This window comes from Otolemur garnettii, unplaced genomic scaffold (genome assembly GCF_000181295.1).
Source record: "Otolemur garnettii isolate 467f Iridium unplaced genomic scaffold, OtoGar3 scaffold00014, whole genome shotgun sequence".
NCBI lineage: Eukaryota > Metazoa > Chordata > Mammalia > Primates > Galagidae > Otolemur > Otolemur garnettii.
The window spans coordinates 8,646,082-8,666,752 of NW_003852409.1; the positions used below are offsets into that span (position 1 = coordinate 8,646,082).

The following is a 20,671-nucleotide window of genomic DNA, read 5'->3' on the forward strand; positions in this document are numbered from 1 at the left end:
TTTGCTACCTAATCAATTAGCTACAGTAGTTGACACAGTTTCCAGTACTTTGTAATGCATTAAAACCCTGCACACTGACAAAAAGTAATGTGCATGTGCTGTACAAATTCCTTTCAGTTTGTTGCACAGTTGTCTTTGCGAACTGCTTCTTTGGTCTCTTAGCTCTTCCCCCCCCCCACTCTATCTCAGTGACTAGTCTCTTAAATTTCTTTTCCAATACTCAAAGTCTCTCCAGAGTGAAAAGAAATATTTTCAAACTGATTTAACCCATCAGTCCAAGTCCTATATATATTTTGTATAAAATTTGTTTCTTTTTTTCTTTCAGTAACTTACCTCCAAACCAGAAGTTGCCTCTCTTTCTAGGTCATAATAGCAACAGATATTTTTAATGTACTTTTCTTCTTACAGCCTATCTTCACAGCTCCTCATTAGTAACTGAACCTCCAAAGAGGCCACCACAAGTCTATAATCATTTTGTCATAGGAATTCATCAACTAGTTGACATTTATAGAAACATGGTGTTATGGGTGTGATTACTAGGATAAGAAATTAAATTTCTCCGCTTCAGATAAAATATCATTAAATTCCTCTGGTTTAAAAATAGATAGAAAATCAATATCTTGGGATTGAATTTTAGGAATAGGGCAAATGAAACGTGACCTTGAAGCCCAGGTTGAAATACTGCCCCATTGTGGAGACCCGCAAATTCCTAAAGAATCTGCTCCAGCCTTTAGGAAACAATTTACATATTCTGCTTTTAAGGACTCCTCCAAACCTCTATGCACAACTGTAAATTGCCTCAGAGATAAAATATGTATAAAACTTATGAAACTTCAGAAATAAAGCCCTGAAGACCTAATTACAGGAGACCTATTACTCTACTTCATAAACAAAATCAGAGGGAGCTCCTATGTTCACATCAAAATTTCCCCAGCTGAATTTTTATCTCTCACATGCATACACACACACACACACACACACACACACACCCCTTTTTGAAAGTATAACTATTTACTCAACAAATATGTTTTCCATTTACTTTATAGATTTAGCTTATAGTGAAAGTTGACTTTTAGAGTAAACATGTATTTACAGGTGGTCCTTACAATGCAGTGAAAATGAAATCGTACTTCAAGCGCCCACACAACCACTCCAATTTTCACTTTCAGTACAATAGTCAATAAATTACATGGGCTGCTCAGCACTTTCTTATAGGCTTTGAGTTACATGATTTTGCCCAACTAAAGGCTAACATTAAGTCTTCTGAGCACATTTAAAGTAAGCAAGGCTAAGCTATGATGTTCACAAGTCAGGTATATTAAATACATTTTCAACTAACAATAAGTTTATTGGGACATAATCCCCTCATGAGTTGAGGAGTATCTATATTTTCACTAATTCTGACACTAATACATACTGTAAAGAAAAAGAAACAAAGAATGGAAGAAAGGGAGGGAAGAGAGAGAAGTAGAGACAGAAAGAAGGGGAAAAGATAAGGTGAGAAAATAAAGATATCCTTGAGTAATACATAAAGGTATAAAAAACAAAGCCAAAAATAAATTATATTTGAATAGCCTAGTGAAAACTGAAGCTCATAAAGGAGCCTGATCTTAGTTACAAAACTGTAACTTGGGTTAAAATCATTTGCCCCTTACTCCTATGTCCAAACTAAGGGACTTTAAGGCTGGACATTACTGAATACTTTTTTTTCTTCATTTTTTAAAATTTATTTTTACCAAAAGAATTTCTAATTATTTTATTAGGGTGGAATTCTAGAAATGAAATGAGTGGATTAAAATTAATGAATTTTGAAAGGATAACACTAATTTATGGTCCCACAATTGTTATGGTGTTGCTAATTTATTTTGTTCTTATTAATATAGTTGTCAAAAGTTTAGATTTTTTATCTAATATAAAGAACTTCTTAATGCCACCTCATTACTTTAAATAGCATTTTTAATTTCTAGAAATATTTCACTTTCTGCGTATTGCACATTATATTCTAATGCCCTCAACTTATTTTCTACTGGGGGTTTTATATTTAAATCACTTCTGTTTACATGAAATTTACTGTACACCTACTCTGTTAACACATAGCAAGAACCTACATGAATATAAAAATGCCTAGGACACAGTCCACACCTCGAAGAATCTTATAGGTAGTGAGAAAAAAAAAAATCCATGTAATCAAATGATTTCAATAAAAAGTGGTAAATGCTGTAATATAAATGATGACTTGGTGTTCTGTAAGTGCCAAGTAACTTAGAATCAAGCAATAATTTCCAGGAAAGGTGATATCTGAACTGATTCTTATATTGTAAATGAGAATTTGAGAGGCAAGTAATACAGGGAAGAACATTCCAGGGAAGGAAACATAAATGGTGTAAGACAACAAATGGCAGGATGAAGACAGAAAATAGAAATAACTCAGCATCATGGGAACATAAATGAAAATGATGCAGATGAGGGTTGGTGGAAGATAAAACAAACAGAAGGCAAAGCAAGGAGGGCCTCATATACTATTTGCTATTGGTCGCAAACAACAGCATACATTTTGGATGATTTAAGCAGAAAGAAAATTCATCTAACAGTATGGGAATGTTCCCATGCAGGAATTCCTTCCCAGCATTCTCAAGAAATTTGTTTTCCAAATCATGTATCTCAAGAAAAACTGAGAAATTGAAAAAGTCAAAAGGTCTACACTGTTAAGTTACAACAGTGGTTTGAAAAAATCCACTGATGTGAAATTGAAAGCAAAAGGAGAAAACTGACACCAGGTGTAGTTCAGGAGCATTCAACCTTTTTTTTTCTCTGCAGCAAAATGGAAGAATAAGAGTTGCCTCGGGCCACACATTAAATACACAAACACTATCAATAGCTGATGAGCAAAACAAGAAGTCCACGCATACTTTTCTCAATATCGGACATCCAGATAACCAACACCACAGATAAACAAAACAGTCCTCAAAAAAAATTCGCTTGCTGCCCATGGGCCAGGCTGCGGTTGGACACCCCTGGTTCATGTTTAAGTTGTTACCATGGTCATGAACCTGGCTACTGCTAATAGTGAGCTATTCCTGGATGGATATTAAACAGTAATAAGCTTATATTTATAGTGTATTCTTGCAAATCCTAATGAACAAAGTTTTAAAACTGGGCACCTACAGCTAAGTGGTTAGAGCACCAGCTTCACTTAACAACAAAAAAAGTTGCTTTGGGGTGGGATACAATCATAAGAGGGATTTTACCTAATAAATGCAATCAGTGTAACCTAACTCTTTGTACCTCAATAAATCCCAGAAAATAAAAAAGAAAAAAAAATTTAAGAAATAATTTGGAGATTAAAATAAACCTTTAAATAAGAGACTTTTACATGTAATCTATACAGTATGCTAACCAACTAGACCAAAATATTAACATTATTTGAGCATTTTCCAGTGCTTGAATATTCAGTGCAGACTACAGTTCTTTATAAATACTATTGAAATTAATACTTTTAGTGATTAAACTACTTTTTAGATACTCATAATGTTGACTATATTAATTTTCTATGAGAAATTTAGTCAGATAAAAAAATATAAATATACGATCACACAATTTTCACGGGTCAGAAATCCATGTAAAAGTAGATGGGTCCTCTGATCAGGATCATACAAGGGTGAAATCAAAGTGTTGGTTATACTGTGTTCTCACCTAAAGCCTGGGGTCATCTTCTAAATTCATTCAAATTTTTCAAAGAATTCAGTTCTTTGCAGTTGTGGAACTAATGTCCCCATTTTTTATGGTATTTCTTTTCCTTTTTTATTAAATCAAAACTGTATACAATTATGGGGTACAGGTGCTTATTTGATATACAATGTGGAATGCTTAAATCAGACTGGTTAAGATAACCATCATCTGGCTTATGTATTTGTTGTAGTAAGATATTTATACTATACTCTTAGTAGTTTTAGAATATACCATTGCATTATGAACAATAGGTGAGGTCCCACCACATATCCTCCTTCTTCCTGTACCTCACCCTCCTCTCCTCTCTCCCTCTTTTCCCCTCCATCTTTCTGGACTATAGCTCTGTTTTCTCACTCATATGGATGTGTAGGTGATGATATATTGATTTCATAATAGTATTGAGTACATTGGATACTTTTCTTTCCATTCTGGAGATACTTTGATAAAAATAATGTGTTTCAATTCCATCCAGGTAAACATAAAAGATGTAAAGTCTCCATCCTTTTTATGACTGCATAGTATTCTATGGTATACATATACCACAATTTGTTAATCCGTTTATAGCTTGATGGGAATTTGGGCTGCTTCCATGACTTGGCAATTATTAATTGGGCTGCAATAAACATTCTGGTGCAAATGTCTTTGTTGTAAAATGATTTTTGATCATCTAGGTAGATACCTAGTAAAGGAATTGCAGGACTGAGTGGTATGTCAACTTTTAGTTCCTTGAGAATTCTCCAAACTTCTTTCCCAAAAAACTGTATTAGTTTGCAGTCCCACCAGCAGTGTAGAAGTGTTCCTTTCTCTCCACAGCCACACCAATATCTGCAATTTGGGGATTCAATCTTACTTGAATTAGGTGATATCTCAAAGTGGTTTTGATTTGCATTCCTCTGATTTTCTTACTAGCTATGAGCCAAAGGTTATGCTCACCTTGTAGGAGCTCACCCTCAAGTTCCAACCAAATGGCACTCTCACATCCTAGCAGCTCACTTCTTCAGCAAAAGACGCTCTCAGTTATAATCTCTATGGCTTTTTTTTAAGAGTTCACTTGATTGGGCCAGTCCACCCAACACAATCTCTGTTTTGATTAACTCAAAGCCAACTTATTAGGGATCTTAACTATACCTGGAAAATCCCTTCTGCCATATAATATATAAATGTATGATCAGGAGAGTGATAGCCCATCATATTGACGAGCCCTGCTCACACTCATAATAAGAGAATTATACAGGGCATGTACAGCAGGAAGCAGGAATCTTGGGGGCTCACAGAGTCTCTCTACCATAATGACTAAAATACAGAAAGAATTTTGGAAGTTTTGACATTGCTGTTGTTTTTAGAAGTATTTTAAGAATTATAAATGATTTATGATTGGAGGAATATTCAAGAATTCATTGGAATTCTAATTTATTTTTCGCTGATCCTAAAGATTAATATTTGTTGGGACTTTGAAAATAATAAGGACTGGGCAAAGAGACAGGCTAATATTTAGTAAAAAAGTCCAAAACTGCACTAGGGAATCTAGGCTGATAATGAAACCACCACTGCTGCTGCCTTGTGAAGTTATGCTCAAATACATTTCACAGCATTCATCTTTTTCTAAAACAAGGAGCACTTGCTTATTTTATAATTACAAACAAAAAGCTTCATTCACTTTTGCTTTTATCACAAGAACAAAGAGACTGTATACCCCCAAAGCTTTTGTATTTTATGAAAGCTAAATTTCAGTTTTTCTAATGTTGATTTATTGAGGATTCAACATATATATTAGGATTCAATGTTATCTGGATTATCTCCCTGTGATCTCAGTGTGTAAATTAGACTGGAGAAAATCACACAGAATATATCATAAAAAATCAAAAAGATTAGAGTGACTTTAGGAAACATTGATATGAAGAATAATGGCTATCTAACATAGTTAATAGAGTTATAAAAATATATATATATAGGAAAAATTCAAAGAATTTGTTCAAGAAAATATCATGAAAAGACCTGAATGTAGTTGATCTGGCTCCATACACAGTCCGTCCAGTCCTGTCTCCTCTCTGATTTCAACTATGCCCCTTTTTCTCCCAGCTTTGACAATTTTGACCTTTTTGGAAGTCCTCAAGTACATCAGGGTCAATCCTTTTATAGAACCTTGGCATGAGCTTTCTTTCTGCCTGGAACACTCTCCTCACAAATCCTTATACCTAAATTCTTCTTTTATTAAAGGCTTTGCTCAAATGTCACCTTCAAAATGAGGTCTATGCTGACTATATTTTTAATACAGCAACTTTTATCTTCCCACATCCAGCAATTTCAACCTCCTTTATCTTGCTCCAGTTTCCTTTTTCCATGGGTTCTAGTGCTTTCTAACTTACCAAATTATTACTTACTCAATTATCATTATGTTATTGCTTATTGGCCATCTCCCCTACAAGAATGTATGCTCCACAGAGGCAAGAATCTGTATTTCATTCATTAATGAAATAATTATCCTAAGCAGCTGGAGGCTGTTCAATAAATATTTGTTGACTTAAATAGAACTCAATAAAAATAGTACAGCATGTTCCAGGAGGAAATAACAGAATATAACAAAAATTAAGGCATATCTTGATAAATGAATTAAACACCAGGATAAAAAAGGAAACTATCCAATATCCACCCAGAAGAACCCATATCAAAAGAAAAAATATTTACCAAAGAATAAAAAACATTAAGATGACATTAGACCTCATTTTAGTAGTACTGGATGCCTTCGTGAAGGAGTTGTCGACTGGGGATAGGAAGCCAGAAAGAGACATCACTCAAGAATTCTATGCCAGGCTTAGAATTTTTCAATGTGACAGCAAGTGTTTCTCAAGTGATCCTCAGAATATATATCCATAGGAATTCAAATAATATACATACACATTTTAAGGGAGGAAAAAACTGTATTAAAATTATAATACTCAAATCATACTTGACTTCTGAAATTACAAGAGATACAAGATATAATATACAAGATAAGGAGCTGGAGGTAGCTGTGAGCTGTGTGATGCCATGGTACTCTACTGAGGGTGATAAAGTGAGACTCTGTCGCTACCAAAAAAGAAAAATGTTATCAGTATAATATTAAGTATTAGAATTTTAATACAGTTTTTCTTTTCTTAAAATGTGTATACATTTTTTGGTACTGTGTGTGCCAAACACAAAACCAAAGAGCAACGAGATGAATAAAATAAGAACCCTCAGGTGGGGAAATTATGATATCAAAAGAGCAATAATAACATTGGAATATAGCTAAACTCAGAAATAACTGGAAAATTGCAACCAAGAATATAATTATTATAAATCTTGAAAGAAAACTTACATAAAATTAAAATTTGACTATAATAATACCAAAAACTACACAGAAAGAAATAGTTAAAATAATTCCCTAACAGAATACATCCTTTTACTTTTCAGAGGCAGAGTCAATACTTACTATTTCATTTCTAAAGTTTTGAATTTAAAAGGACATGGGAAGTTATAAAGATGTTACTCATTCCATTAAAACATATTGCATGTCTTCAAACTTATGAGAAAGAAAAAATTATATACCAAAATATGAAAAACATCAAAAAAGCATTGTGAAAGCAAAAATTGCACCAAAGCTAAACAGTAAGTAAGGCTATAGTTAAGGCTGTTATAATAAGGAAGAAAGGCCAGAATGCCCTTTGATCTCTACTTTGCTGATAGGTGCTAGATAGTTTTTAAAAGCTAATTGGCATCACCTAAAGGAAAAGTAAACTTCCTCCTGTCTTCATAAGAGGAATGTTTTACAACTTGGAACAGGGTGCCCACTGAAGTTAAGCTCCTACCCTCCCACAAGGGCGAGGAGATATGGGCACTATCTTGCTGAATTAGTACCTTCCAAAGGGATGGCTCCCAAGTCCTTGAGAAAGACCTTTCTGGGTAGTAAAACTTGTAAAAGGTTTTCAAAGAGAGTTAGGTAGCAAAGGAGCAGAAGGACAATTCACAAGTTTTCTAAAATAAGTACTGAAAGAAAAGGGGGACCAGGGACCTAGAGTCAAGAAAATCATGCCTAAAGTTTAGTAAAGTTAAGAGAAATGCTAAATTTGTCTTGATCTGTATAAAACACCACTGCTTAGATATTTATGAATCCTTTTATAAGCTATCTTTCAGGAAAATTTTAAAAAACTAAAATTATAATTGATAATAAATAATAACAAATTAAAATATTACAGATCCAAAATAATGTGATGCATCTAAAGTTTACAGATAGATAGATAGATAGACAGTCAGATAGACTGATTCAGGTTAAGACATTTAAATACAAATAGCAAAACATCAAAGGAAAGCAAGAGGCAATTACTAATAATGTAACAAGCAAGTAATAAAAGAAGCTAGTAGTGAACTAGCATAATTGATTAATAAATTCAAACATGGTTCTTTTAAAATCCACTAAAATTTACCATGAAAAAGTACAAACAAAATTTAGAAACCCAAAGGAAAACATTGAGAGATAGAGACAAAAGAACGATAAATACAAGAAAATTTCTTTTATAATTCTATGCCAATAAATTTGCAAACAAATTTGAAACATGATATTTTCAAATAATATATAAATTTTTAAAATTGTCTTAAGATAAAATAAGAACTGAAATAGGTCAAAATAAGCATGGAAGCATGGAAGAAAGTTAAAATTTTCTCAAAGATAAATCCCCTCACAAAAAATAATTTCATCATTTAAGAAGTGACATCTCAAAACTTCAACATTTCAGAATTTCAAAGAAGAAATCACTTCTTTCATTTTAAAGATTTTTTTCTACAACATAAGGGAAGAAAAATAGCTTTCTCTCTTCTAAAGCTAGCATTATTCTAATATCAAAACTTGATATAGGTATTAAATAAAAGAAAAACTGTATGCTAATAACACTTACATAAACCACTTTATGAAAATACAATTATATACCATAAAATGTATACACTTAAACTGTATACTTCACTAGTTTTTTTGTTTGTGTGTTTGTTTTTTCTGAGACAGAGTCTCACTATGTTGCCCTTGGTAGAGTGCTGTGGCTTCTCCGCTCATAGCAACCTTGAACTCTTGGGCATAAGTGATTCTCTGCCTCAGCCTCCCAAGTAGTTGGGACTACAGGCACCAGCCACAATGCCTGGCTATTTGTTTGTTGTAGTTGTCATTGGTGTTTGGCAGGCCTGGGCTGGATTCAAACATGCCACTTCCGATTTATGTGGCTGGCTCCTTAGCCACTGAGCTATGGGCACTGAGCCCACTTCACTAGTTCACAGACTAGTGCAAATATTATAACTGCCAATATTAGGACATTTTCATCATCCTGGAAAGAAACATTATACCCATTAGCTATCATTCCCCATTATCCCCCCTTTTTCAGACCTAGGAAACAACTAATTTACTCTCTATGTCTAAAAAATATATAATATTCAAGGTTCAGCTAAGTTGTCACATGTATCAGTACTTCATTCCTGTTTATTGCCAAATAATATTCTATCATAGGGATATACCCAATTTTGTTTACCCATTAATCAGTTGATAGATATTGGGATTGTTTCCATTTTTTTGACTATTAGGAATAATGTTGCTATGAACACATGTGTGTGCATGTTTTCACACCTCTTGGGAGTAAAATTTGGGGGTTATACAGTAAGTATGTCTAACTTTTGGAGAAGTAAAAAAAATTTTCAAACAACCACACTATTTTTATTCTTACCACCAAGGTATGAGGGTTTAAATTTCTCCCCATCTTGTCTACTTATTATGTTATTATTTATTATTTTTATTACAGCCATTCCAGTTGATGTGAAGGGGTGTATCCACTGTGGTTTTGGTTTGCATTTCCACAATGGCAACTACTAAGTCATTATCTATCATCTATATATCCTCTTCTGTGATATTTATTTTTATATAGTGTCAAAGTTACAGAAAAGTTACAAAAGCCCCCTTCAATCCTTCACCTAGAATTCAATTACATATAATTATATATAAATTTGTGAAGCGGTAACATGAGACTATAAACAGCCTGATCTTTAGCAAACTTTTGTCATTCAGTACTAGCATCCAGTGATAACTCTTTCTTGAATCAGTTATTACTGTCATAGTTGTGAAATTATGATTTTCTTAATCATTACTTCAACATTTGTTAGTTTGCGTTAGTTGGCATTCTACTGTAAGAAAAAGCTTCTTTTCTCTATATTTATTCATTTATTTGTGTCAGTATTGAGTCATAGATTCTTATTTTCGTGAATGGACTGTAATTCACTACTGTCATTATTTCTTTTAATGCTAAAATTGTCAAGTGAATGCTTTTTAAAAGAGATTTTTAGGCTACAGTGAGTTTTTGAAGGTATCTTTTCCATGAAGGCAAATCATTACTTTGCCTTCAAAACATTTTGAGACAAAAAATTGTGTCCTCCTCATTGAACAGAAATGCTAACAAATATTTTCCCTGTTTAGAAACTCCTATCTAGACACATTACTTCTTCACAGCACAAAATCTCTGCTTTCCCCCTCTTCAAGGCTACAGTTAATATGTGAGACAGATGCTGAATAGCCTAAGGTTTTCTCTGCTACCACACAGGAAGGCGGTGTTCTACTCAATAAGCAAGCAGGTAGCAGCGAGTGAAGACAAATACTATTTCACAAGGAAGCACATCCTAACCCTGAGTGCTAGCATATGTCTATCCTGGCCAGTAAAATGTCTCTTCTACTCCTTTTCCTAATTTCTAATTAGGCCGTTTAGGGTTTTTATTGTTTAATCTTTGTTTTCCACCATAAAACACAATTTTAAAAAATTAAGCAGAGAAGGAAGGTTAGTTGCATTTGCCCATATTTTAGCTTTCCATATTTTTTTCTTTTCTTTCTTGATATTCCAAGGTTCTTTCTCCTAATATTTCCTTTCTGATTAGAGAACCTTCTTTAGTCATCCTTTAAGGGTGAGTCTGCTGGCAGAAAAACAACAACAAAAAAACTCTTAGTTGGCTTCATCTGAAAATGTCTTGATTTACTGTTCATCCTAGAAGCATATTTTCATTAGACACAGGATTCTAAGTTAACATGTTTTCCTTCAGCCCTGGAAAAAGGTGCCATTTTCCTTTGGGCAACTGCAGTTTCTATGCCTTTATGGATGTTCTCAATTCACTGCTATTTAAATTAATTTTTCCCCTGTAGGCAAGATGACATTCTTCTATTACTGATTTTGATATTGTTTTTTTTGGTCTTTAGTGTCACAGTGTTAACCAGTATATGTCATCGTGTGCCTATTTTGTATTCACTCTACTTTCTAAACATGTAGGTTTATATTTTCCTCAGTTTTCTGAAAATTTCAGCCAGCATTTCTTCAAGTATTTTTTTCAGATCGGTCTTCTTCCTTTTCCTCCTGGTACTCAGACACATACATGTTGGGCCTTTGTTATATTACCACCAGTCCCTGAGGCTCTGTTTATATATTTTTGTGCCAATTTTCTCTCTGTCATTCAGACTGGGTAATATCTATTGTTCTACCTTCTAATTCTTTCCTATAAACCCTCTGCTCTGCTACTGAAATCATTCACTGGCATTTTTATTCAAATTATTGTATTTTTTATTTCTTTTTTTAATTTCAGATATCATGAGGGTAAAAGTGATTAGACCACATTTTGCATTTGTTAAGTAAAGTTCAGTATACTTTTAATTTCTAAAATTTCTATTTGCTTCTTTTGTATTGATTTTTTGATACAACGTGAGGTAGAGCTCCATCTTCACTTCTTTGGTATATGAAGCACCATTTATGGTAAAGATTTTCTTTTCCATTGAATTTGATATCCTTGACACCCTTGTCAAAAAAAGATCAATTGATCATAAACATAGGAATTTAATTTTTGGATTCTCCATTCTATTCCGTGGACTTACATGTCTATCTTTAGGCCAGTATCACACTATCTTGATAACTTAGTTTTGTATTGTTTTTTTAAGTTTGAAAGTGTGAGATCTCCAAATTTTATATTTTATTTTAAGATGATTTTTGCTATTCCAGAATCCTAAAATTTGCATGTGAATTTCAGCATTTGCTTGAGAGAGCAAATTTTTTGTAATTTCTGCAAAAAAAAGCATTTTGGATCTTGATACAGATTGATAGATCAACTGCAGAATAACGCCATCATGATAATATTAATTCTCCCAATCCACAAACATAGGATGTTTTGCTGTCTACTTAGATATTATTCAATTTTATTTAACAATGGTTTATAGTTTTTAGCATATAAGTCTATTACTTTTCTTAGATTTATTCCTAAATATCTTATCATTTTTTGATGTTTATTGTTTTCATAATTTCTTTTGGATTACTAAAGTGTTTTCTTAATTTTATTTTTGTATTGCTTATTGCTAATGTCTAGAAATGTAATTCTACAGTTTATGTATTTTGCAACTTTGCTGAACTTACATATTAGATCTTACAGTTTGTATTTGGTTCCTTATAATTTTCTTTTTATTTTTCTTTGTAATTTTTTTATACAAAATTTTGTCATCTGCCAAGTACAAAATTTTGTATATATATTCAGAAGATATATTTGTATGTAGTTTTTTTTTATGATTACCTGGTTTTGATATCTATCTTAACATCAAAACTCATTATTAGCCTCATGGAATGAGCTAGAAACAATTCTCTTCTATTTTTTGGAAGATTTTGTGAAAGGTTCATATTAATTCTTCCTTAAATATGGAGTAGAATTTATCATTAAAGTAATAATCTGGGTCTAAATTTTTCATTGTGAGAAGTTTGTATAAATTATTAATTCAATATTTTACTACTTACAAGTCTACTTGTATTTTCTATGTCTTTTCAATCAGTTTCAATAGTTTGTGTCTTTCTAGGATTATTTTCATTTTCTCTATTTATCTAAATTTATAGTTCATGCTATTCCCTTATAATTCTGTTTTTATTTCTGTAAGGTCTACAGTACTGTCCCCGCTTTCATTTCTGATTTTTATAATATGAGCATCCTCTATCTTGGTTAGTCTAATTAAAGTTTTGTTAATTTTGTTGATATTTTCAGAAAACCAACTTTGGGGTCTTCGATTTTCCCTATTATTTTCCTGTCTCTTTTGCTTATTTCCACTTTTATGTTTATTATTTCCTTCTTTTACTTAGTTGAGCTTTACTAGTTTTTTAATGTGGAAATTGAAGTTGTTCATTTGAAATCTTTTTTTAAATACTGGTTTTTACATCTTTTACATCTCTATATTTCCCTGTAAGTATTGCTTTAGCCACATTTCATAATATGTTGGGTTATATCATCATAATATATTGTATGTTAATGTTGTTTATCATGAATTATTTCTACTGTGATTTCTTCTTTGATACATTAGTTATTTAACTGTGTAGTTTAATTTTTAAATATTTATGAATTTACCAAAGTTCCTTCTTTTCCTTCTATTGATTTCTAATTTAATTCCATTTTGGTCAGAGAATATACATTGCTTAATGTTCATCCTTTTCAATATATTGAAGTGTGTTGTTTGGTTGAGTACTTTATAAATGTCTACTAGGTCAACTTGAATTTCAGTGTTTTTCAAGTCTTCTATACCTTTATTGATCTGTCACTGTTATATCCATGATTAAAAGTATAATTGTATTTTACATGTAGATCCAAAAATTCTAAATAAAATATTGGCAGAATCCACAAGACTCCTAAAGGATTGATTCATCATAACAAAGTATGGTCAAGGCCAAAATCTATTTACAAATTTAACTATGATAATAAATTGGTAAAATTACATATTCCATGTGAAAAAAAAATTTTTAATAAAATTCTTTATTTTGTTAATATTATGTAGTATTATATAAAATATATTTAAAAGAAACCAATATCTATTATTTTTAAATACTAGAATCATTTTCAGTCAAATTAGTGAAAGAAAAGGCTATTAATTATAGCCATTATTAAACCATGCACTGAAAATGAATATCAAGACAACCTATAAAAATTAAGTATAAATGCTGGAAAAGAAAAACAAATATTAAATTTATTTCATATCATATTATTTTTCTGACAGATACAATTATAGATCTGTTAAAGAAACTAAACGTTTAAACATAGTCAATAAGGAAATTAGTATATGAAAATAAAATGCTTTATAATATAGCATTGCTGCTTGCAATTTTGAAATAAGAGAAATTACTACAAATAGACTTGTAAAGGGATCAGTTATATGCTTTGCTACATCCAAATAGTGATGTACTAAGCATGTCTTAAAAACAATTTATATATATACATAAATATCTTAGAAAAAGTGTATGTTTTGAGTGAAAAATCCAGCTGTAAAAAGTGAATATTGTCTATATAATAGTTTAAAATATGCATTAAATCACATATGCTCTAAAAATATATTTACATATATTCACCAAGTGTTGATTATACTATACAAATTATATATAAGTATATCCATATTTTAATTTTGCTTTGCACATTTTGTAGTACTTGACAATTTTATGATAAGCACATATTATTTCAGTTTCAGACAAATTAAAGATAGTCAGCATCCACAAAAAACATAAAATGCTAAAGAATATTTTATAATTTCAAAGATAAAATGTTACTTATAATACCATAAATTAGGAACATAACCATTTTTGTAAGGTAAATATTATATTTTCTGAAACAACAAGAAAAATCTTTCTACTTTCTTACAGTCTTATCTAGAATATTACGGCTAATGTCAAATTCATCATTTCCTCATATCCCAATTAACTTCAGGTCTTCCTCCCTAATTTAAGACTTAATTCCTATCAGTTGTGATCAAGCATCACTTTTGGAACACAATATGAGATATTTACAAGGCTCTTTTATGAGGAAATAAATTATTTGTGATTTTCAAAACATTTAAAATACTATGTTGAAAGTTTAGACGTAGATAATAGTTTCTTTGATCATTTTAGATATGCTGCTGAGAGATACTGGTGTTAGATGTCATGACTAGGAACCTGGATAAGCAATATGCTCTAGTAAAAAGACTAAATGACTCAAGAAAGAATAGCAGAGGTTGTGTAATTCTCTAAACTTGCATGCTGTGATACCTGGGTGAGGTACATGAACTCTCCGGAGCTTCATAGCCTCATCTGTGAGATAGTGACACCACTGCCCACATTACAGAATTTTAGTGAGATGATGTATGTGAATTAGCTGATAATCAATATACTACCACATTTTTACTGTAAGTGTTCATTTCAAAAGCCCCCCCAGGACAATAAAAAGCTAATATTATCTCAAGCTTTAGAGTATTTTGAAATTGGGCAGGCATAAAACTATGCTTTAAAAATGAAGTAATTTACTGGGTAAAAAGAAATGTAATTTTGGCTCTTTTGCCATACTTCTGCTCTTAATTCCTAACCTTGAACCTGTTTGGGGAATTTAGTAAAATAAGAAAGTACGTGCTTCTCTTCTGTTGTATCTACCTTGATGCAGTTTTCCTTCTCATGGATTTAAAATGTATATCGAATCATATTCTATACATCATGTTGTAAGTTGAATGCACTAGTAGAAGAGATGAGGTGGGATAGAGAGAAATCTTCACCTTTGGAGGTTTTGCAATCTAATAGAAAAGTCACACAGGAACACACACTACATATATATATACCACACACAGAGAGAGATACATACCTGATGCACCATTTATCTTTGTTCTCAAGGCAGAAAAAAAAATAATTGTGAACAACAACAAAATTGTCCTCCATAAAATTTCAAAATAAATTTTCTAAATAAAAAATTCTCTGGAGTCTCAAGTATTAAAATAAGGCATCATATCAGCATTATAATGATTTTGTGTATATGCCCAGAAAATGTGAGCACATGAATGCATCAAGACAGGTGATATGCTTTTCTTCAGACCTTAATTCTACAACCCTGTGAGGGAGAAAACCTTGTCCTTGCCTGTGAGGAGAAATATGTCCTTAAAACTTCTATTTGCTTTAATTAATTTTTCATCAAAAATTTATAAATCTGATATGAAACTGGGAAATAAATCAGTCATTGCAGAGAGTTTATCAGACTGGTTGGACTTAAGCTATGAAGAAAACCAAAATTAGCATCTGAGTATCAAGATGGCCTACATGTCATAAATAAAATTCAGATTTCAGGGTTTTTCACATACCTAGAATTCTTAGGGTGAAAAATATTTTTCACCCTAAGAATGAATATGAGCTGGTATTTGGAAACTAACACATTCTTAAAGCCTATTTCATTAGGATGTAAGTTTGACACATCAATGGTCTCAACCCTTGCCATCATATTCCATCTGTAAAAAACCGTTATAAAAGCTATATATAATTAAATATAGTTTATGACTGGTTAATACTGCTCCTACTAAGATTAAAAAGTGAACCTTGAAAGATAAAGTGAATGACTTTACCCAAAGATTCCACAAACATTTCACTTATTTGTCTTATGTAAAATATGTTTATGTCCAATATCTTCTAAATTCACTAATTCATATATACAGGGTATCCCAAGCATACAAACTTTATGGACACCCTCTATAATTTCTTCAGTCAAATGGATTTCCGAGAATGTAGTTAATTCCTGAAAAAACTTTCTGCTTGATCTTGGGCTGTAAATTAAAAGTGTTCTTCAGATAGAGTACAAGTTAAGGAAAAAACCAATATAATTTCACCTCCTATCTAACATCCTCCAGTTCTCTGTTTCCTTAAATCAAAAGGCTAATTAGTAACAGAGATAAGCTATGAATACAGATATTCACACTAAAAATAAAGAGCTTAGATATTCTTCTAAGATTTAGAATAGGATTGGAATTCTCTCAGAATAGCAAAGAAAATTGGCTTCTTCTAAACAGGTACCAATAGGACACTCCACCCTACCCAAAATGTACCCATGTTGTTATCTGGAACAGTAGACTAATTTTCAAACCCATTTTTAATCTTACAAAGCATTCTTCATGCTAAAGCTAACATATAAGCTGAAGCAAAGAAAGGAGATAAAGCTAGAATATCCTGATTGATTGCATAGGCTTCACCATTAAACTCTACTTCTTCAATAGTCCAAAGTGTGCAGCATTTTTAAAGCTCTACAGAAAAAACATTTAAATACTGAGCAAGAAAATAGAATTTAATGACTCAAGACATGGAATTTAATGTGAAACTACAACACAAAGTTCTCACACTGGACGGTGTGGATGCAGTATTTTAGAGAGTTTTCCATTTTGCTTTTTCTTTTTTTTCAACAGAAGGCTTTATTTATTTTAAAATTTAATGAAATGTTGCCTATGAAATAATATAATGTTAAAAAGTGAACATTAAAAAAGAACATTAGTCCCAATTCCAATATGGTAAGAGAAAATACAGAATATAGGCTGGGCATGATGGTTCATGCCTATAATCCCAGCACTTGGGAGACCAAGGCAGGTGGATTGCTTGAGCTCAGGAGTTTGAGACCAGCCTGAGCAACAGCAAGATCTCATCTCTAAAAAAAAAAAAAAAAAAAATAGCCAGTGTTGTGGTGAGTGCTTATAGTCTTAGCTACTTGGGAGGTTGAAGCAAGAGAATCACTTGAGCCAAGGGTTTGAGTTTGGTACGCACTATGATGCCATGGCACTCTATGGAGCATGACAAAGTAAGACTCTGTCTCAAAAAAAAAAAAAAAAAAAAACAGACAAAAATAAAGAAAATACAGAATATGAAATATACTGTTCAAAATGTTATAAAGTGGTCATCTCCCAGTATTAGAGTAACAGGTAATCTCTCCCTCTTCTTCATCCTGTTGTCCTATATCTCGCATAGTCTCAGTAAATATGCAATAATTTTGAAATACTCCATATCATTATAAAAATTTTAATGTAATATATGAAGCTGTTGAAAACAGTGAAAGTAACCAAAATTCCAGTATGTGTATAAGTCTCAAGTTTCAATAATGTCCAATGTGTTCATAATCCAATATATTTTCCACTCACTTCCTAAAGAAACTTCTGTTCAGTAGATGTTTTACTGCCTCTTTCACATCCTTGTTTCTGAGGCTATAAATTAAAGGATTCATCATGGGAGTCATCACCCCATAGAACATGGATATAAGTTTGTCAGTAGCATTCAAGTCATCTACATTAAGCGTCTCTTTAGACTTGGGCTTCATGTACATGAACAGGATGGTCCCATAGAATATTATAACTACAGTCAGATGGGCTGAGCAGGTAGAGAAGGCTTTGCTTCTCCCCTCAGAAGAGCGGATCTTGAGGATGCTGGCGATGATTAATGAGTAAGAGATGACAATCAAGAGCAATGGCATCAATGTGAACAATGTGGTAGCCACGAGCATGATGAACTCATTGTCTGAGATGTCAGCACAGGCCATCTTCATGACAGCCAGAATTTCACAGGAGAAATGATTAATGACACTATTCCTACAGAAAGGCAATTGTACCACAAATGCAGTTTGTACAGCAGAGTTGACAACACCTGCAAACCAGGACCCAGCTGCCATGGGCACATAGGAATCCTTGCTCATGATGGTGGGATATCTCAGAGGGCTACAGATGGCCACATAGCGGTCAAAGGCCATCATACCCAGGAGCACACACTCTGTTGTCCCCATAGCCAAGCCAAGGAACATCTGCACTGCACAGCCAGAGAAGGAAATGGTCTTTCTCTCTGAGAGGAAGCTGACCAGAGTAGAGGGAATGGAGGTGGTGGTGTAGCAGATGTCCAAGAAGGAGAGGTTGCCCAGGAAGAAGTACATAGGGGTGTGAAGGTGAGAGTCCAAGATGCTGATTAAGATGAGGGTACCATTACCCAGAAGGATGACCACATACATTGCTAGGATCAGCACAAAAAAGAGTAACTCAAGCCTTGGGTAACCAGAAAGCCCTTTCAGAAAAAATTCCACCAGAGTGGTTTGGTTTTCCCATTCCATTTTACTGTTATACTTTGTCTGCAAGAAGTCAAGAATTAAAAAGTTAAAAATAAAACACATCATCTCTGTACTACGGTAAGTTCAAGTTTACCAAAGCACCAATATAAAAGTCTGCCATCAACCTGCTAAGGTGACAGAAGAAAGAAAGTAAGGAAGGGAGGAATGGGGAAAAGGGAAAGGAAAAAAAAAGGTAAACAATATAAAAAGAGAAGTATCAGGGAAAAGCTATTGTATTGATTACTCATTCTGGACCAGGAACTTTGTGATTTTTTTCCCCATACATTATCTCATTTAAACCCCACAATATTATCATTTTAAAGATAAGGAAACCTAAAGTAAGAGTTTAGCCTAAATTCAGAACTAATATACATCACAGCTTAGGCTGAAACTCAAGCCTGCATGTTTGTGGTCCATACTTGACTGAGGTTGCTTCTTTTTTTATGAATTATAAAAGCAATGCAAAATGTATAATTTGAGCTACCTTTCAAAAGGTCAAGCTCCCAGGTCAGGAAAAATCAGCAGTAACCTACGTGCATTCAGACACTGAAAGAAACGTGTCAATCTGAAGGGAGAATAATCAGAAAAGAAGCCAATAAGCATTTATTGAGTTCTTGATTATCCAAAAACATGTCCAGTTCATGTAAAGCTCAATAATCTGAAATATTCTTGTTAAAATATAAACACCTTTCTTTTAGTGGAGGAAAGAATAACTATTTTTAAATTTTGCTTTTTAAAATTAACAATTAAATATGTTGTAAACTGATTTTTTATTTTTTAGTATACAGTTCTATGAATTTTAAAACATCTATAGATTTATATACCTACCACATTAACCAGAATACATAAAACTATCACCCGAAACACTCCTTCCTGCTATGTTTTAGTAATCTCTTCCACCTACCCATAAATCCTAGCAGCCACTAATACATGTTCTGTACCTATACTGTAACCTTTACCAGAATGTCATCTAAATGGAGTCACATGAGCCATGGAGTTGGGCTCCTTTCATTTTGCACAGAAATTCTGAGATCGTTCAGGTTGTTATTGTTGAATAATATTCCATAGGTTGGATGTCCATTTTGCCTTATCTATTCACCTTTTGAAGGACATCTTGGGTTTGTTTGTTTGGTTTTTTTTTTTTTGGCAATTATAAATAGAGCAGCTATAAATTTGGCTGGGAGGCTGAAGTGGGAGGATCACTGAGGCCAGGAGTTCAAGATAACCCTGAGCTCCATGGGTTACTCTCCCCCATCTCAACTACAAGAAAAAGAAAAAAAGGAAGAAAAATTAGCCAAGCATGGTAGCAAGTGCCTTTAGTTCCAGCTAGTCAGGAGGGTGAGGCAAGAGAATCTCTTGAGCCCAGGAGTTTGAAATTATAGTGAGCTATGACAGTGCCACTGCATTCTAGCCTCGGCAACAGAGTGAGACCCTGTCCTGGAAAAAAAATATTAATTGGTTTTTTGCTTTCTTGTTGAGATTTGAGAGTCCTTTGTATTCTGGATATAAGTCCTTCATTTTATGTTATTTACATGCATTATCTTTCAGTCAATGGCTTATATTCTCATTCTCTAAATAGAAGTACCTTTTAATTGCCACTTGAATTGATTGCTTCCTAACTCTAATTAAAGAGGACCCAAAAAGAAGCCTATGACTAAAGAACATCTTCTAATGGAAAATTTTCTCGCAATTCTCACTTTGTGTGATTCCTCAGGGAAATACCTACTGCCATCACCCAGGAATCAGAACAGTAAATTTTGCCTCCAAAAGCCCTGCCTCAGAAAGTCTCAAGCCATCTCTTTTCATTTTTCCCCAGGAATATTCTGCCCTCCCCACCCCTCACCTCCCGGACATACATTAGTTAGTATCCTTGTCTGTGGACATAGAATCTATTAAAAGTAATTATGTAATTTCTGCAAACAGCCATTTAAAACAAAAGCCACTTCTCACTGAAAAAACTTAGTACACATTTAAGGTCTGAATTGAGTCCTTTGAACTTATGTCAACCAGCTTCTAACTAGCCATCCCCACTACTGGTTGTAGT

The 20,671-nt window shown here is 32.9% G+C and overlaps 1 protein-coding gene across 1 annotated transcript; it reads right to left on the reverse strand.

The window, feature by feature from the left end:
- Window positions 1-17,651: 17,651 nt before the first annotated feature.
- LOC100963164 (olfactory receptor 13C9) lies at window positions 17,652-18,632 on the reverse strand. Its single transcript, XM_003785192.2, has one exon. It carries the CDS (start codon window positions 18,628-18,630, stop codon window positions 17,674-17,676), a length of 957 nt encoding a protein of 318 aa, XP_003785240.1. The 5' UTR covers window positions 18,631-18,632; the 3' UTR covers window positions 17,652-17,673.
- Between the last annotated feature and the right edge of the window lie 2,039 nt (window positions 18,633-20,671).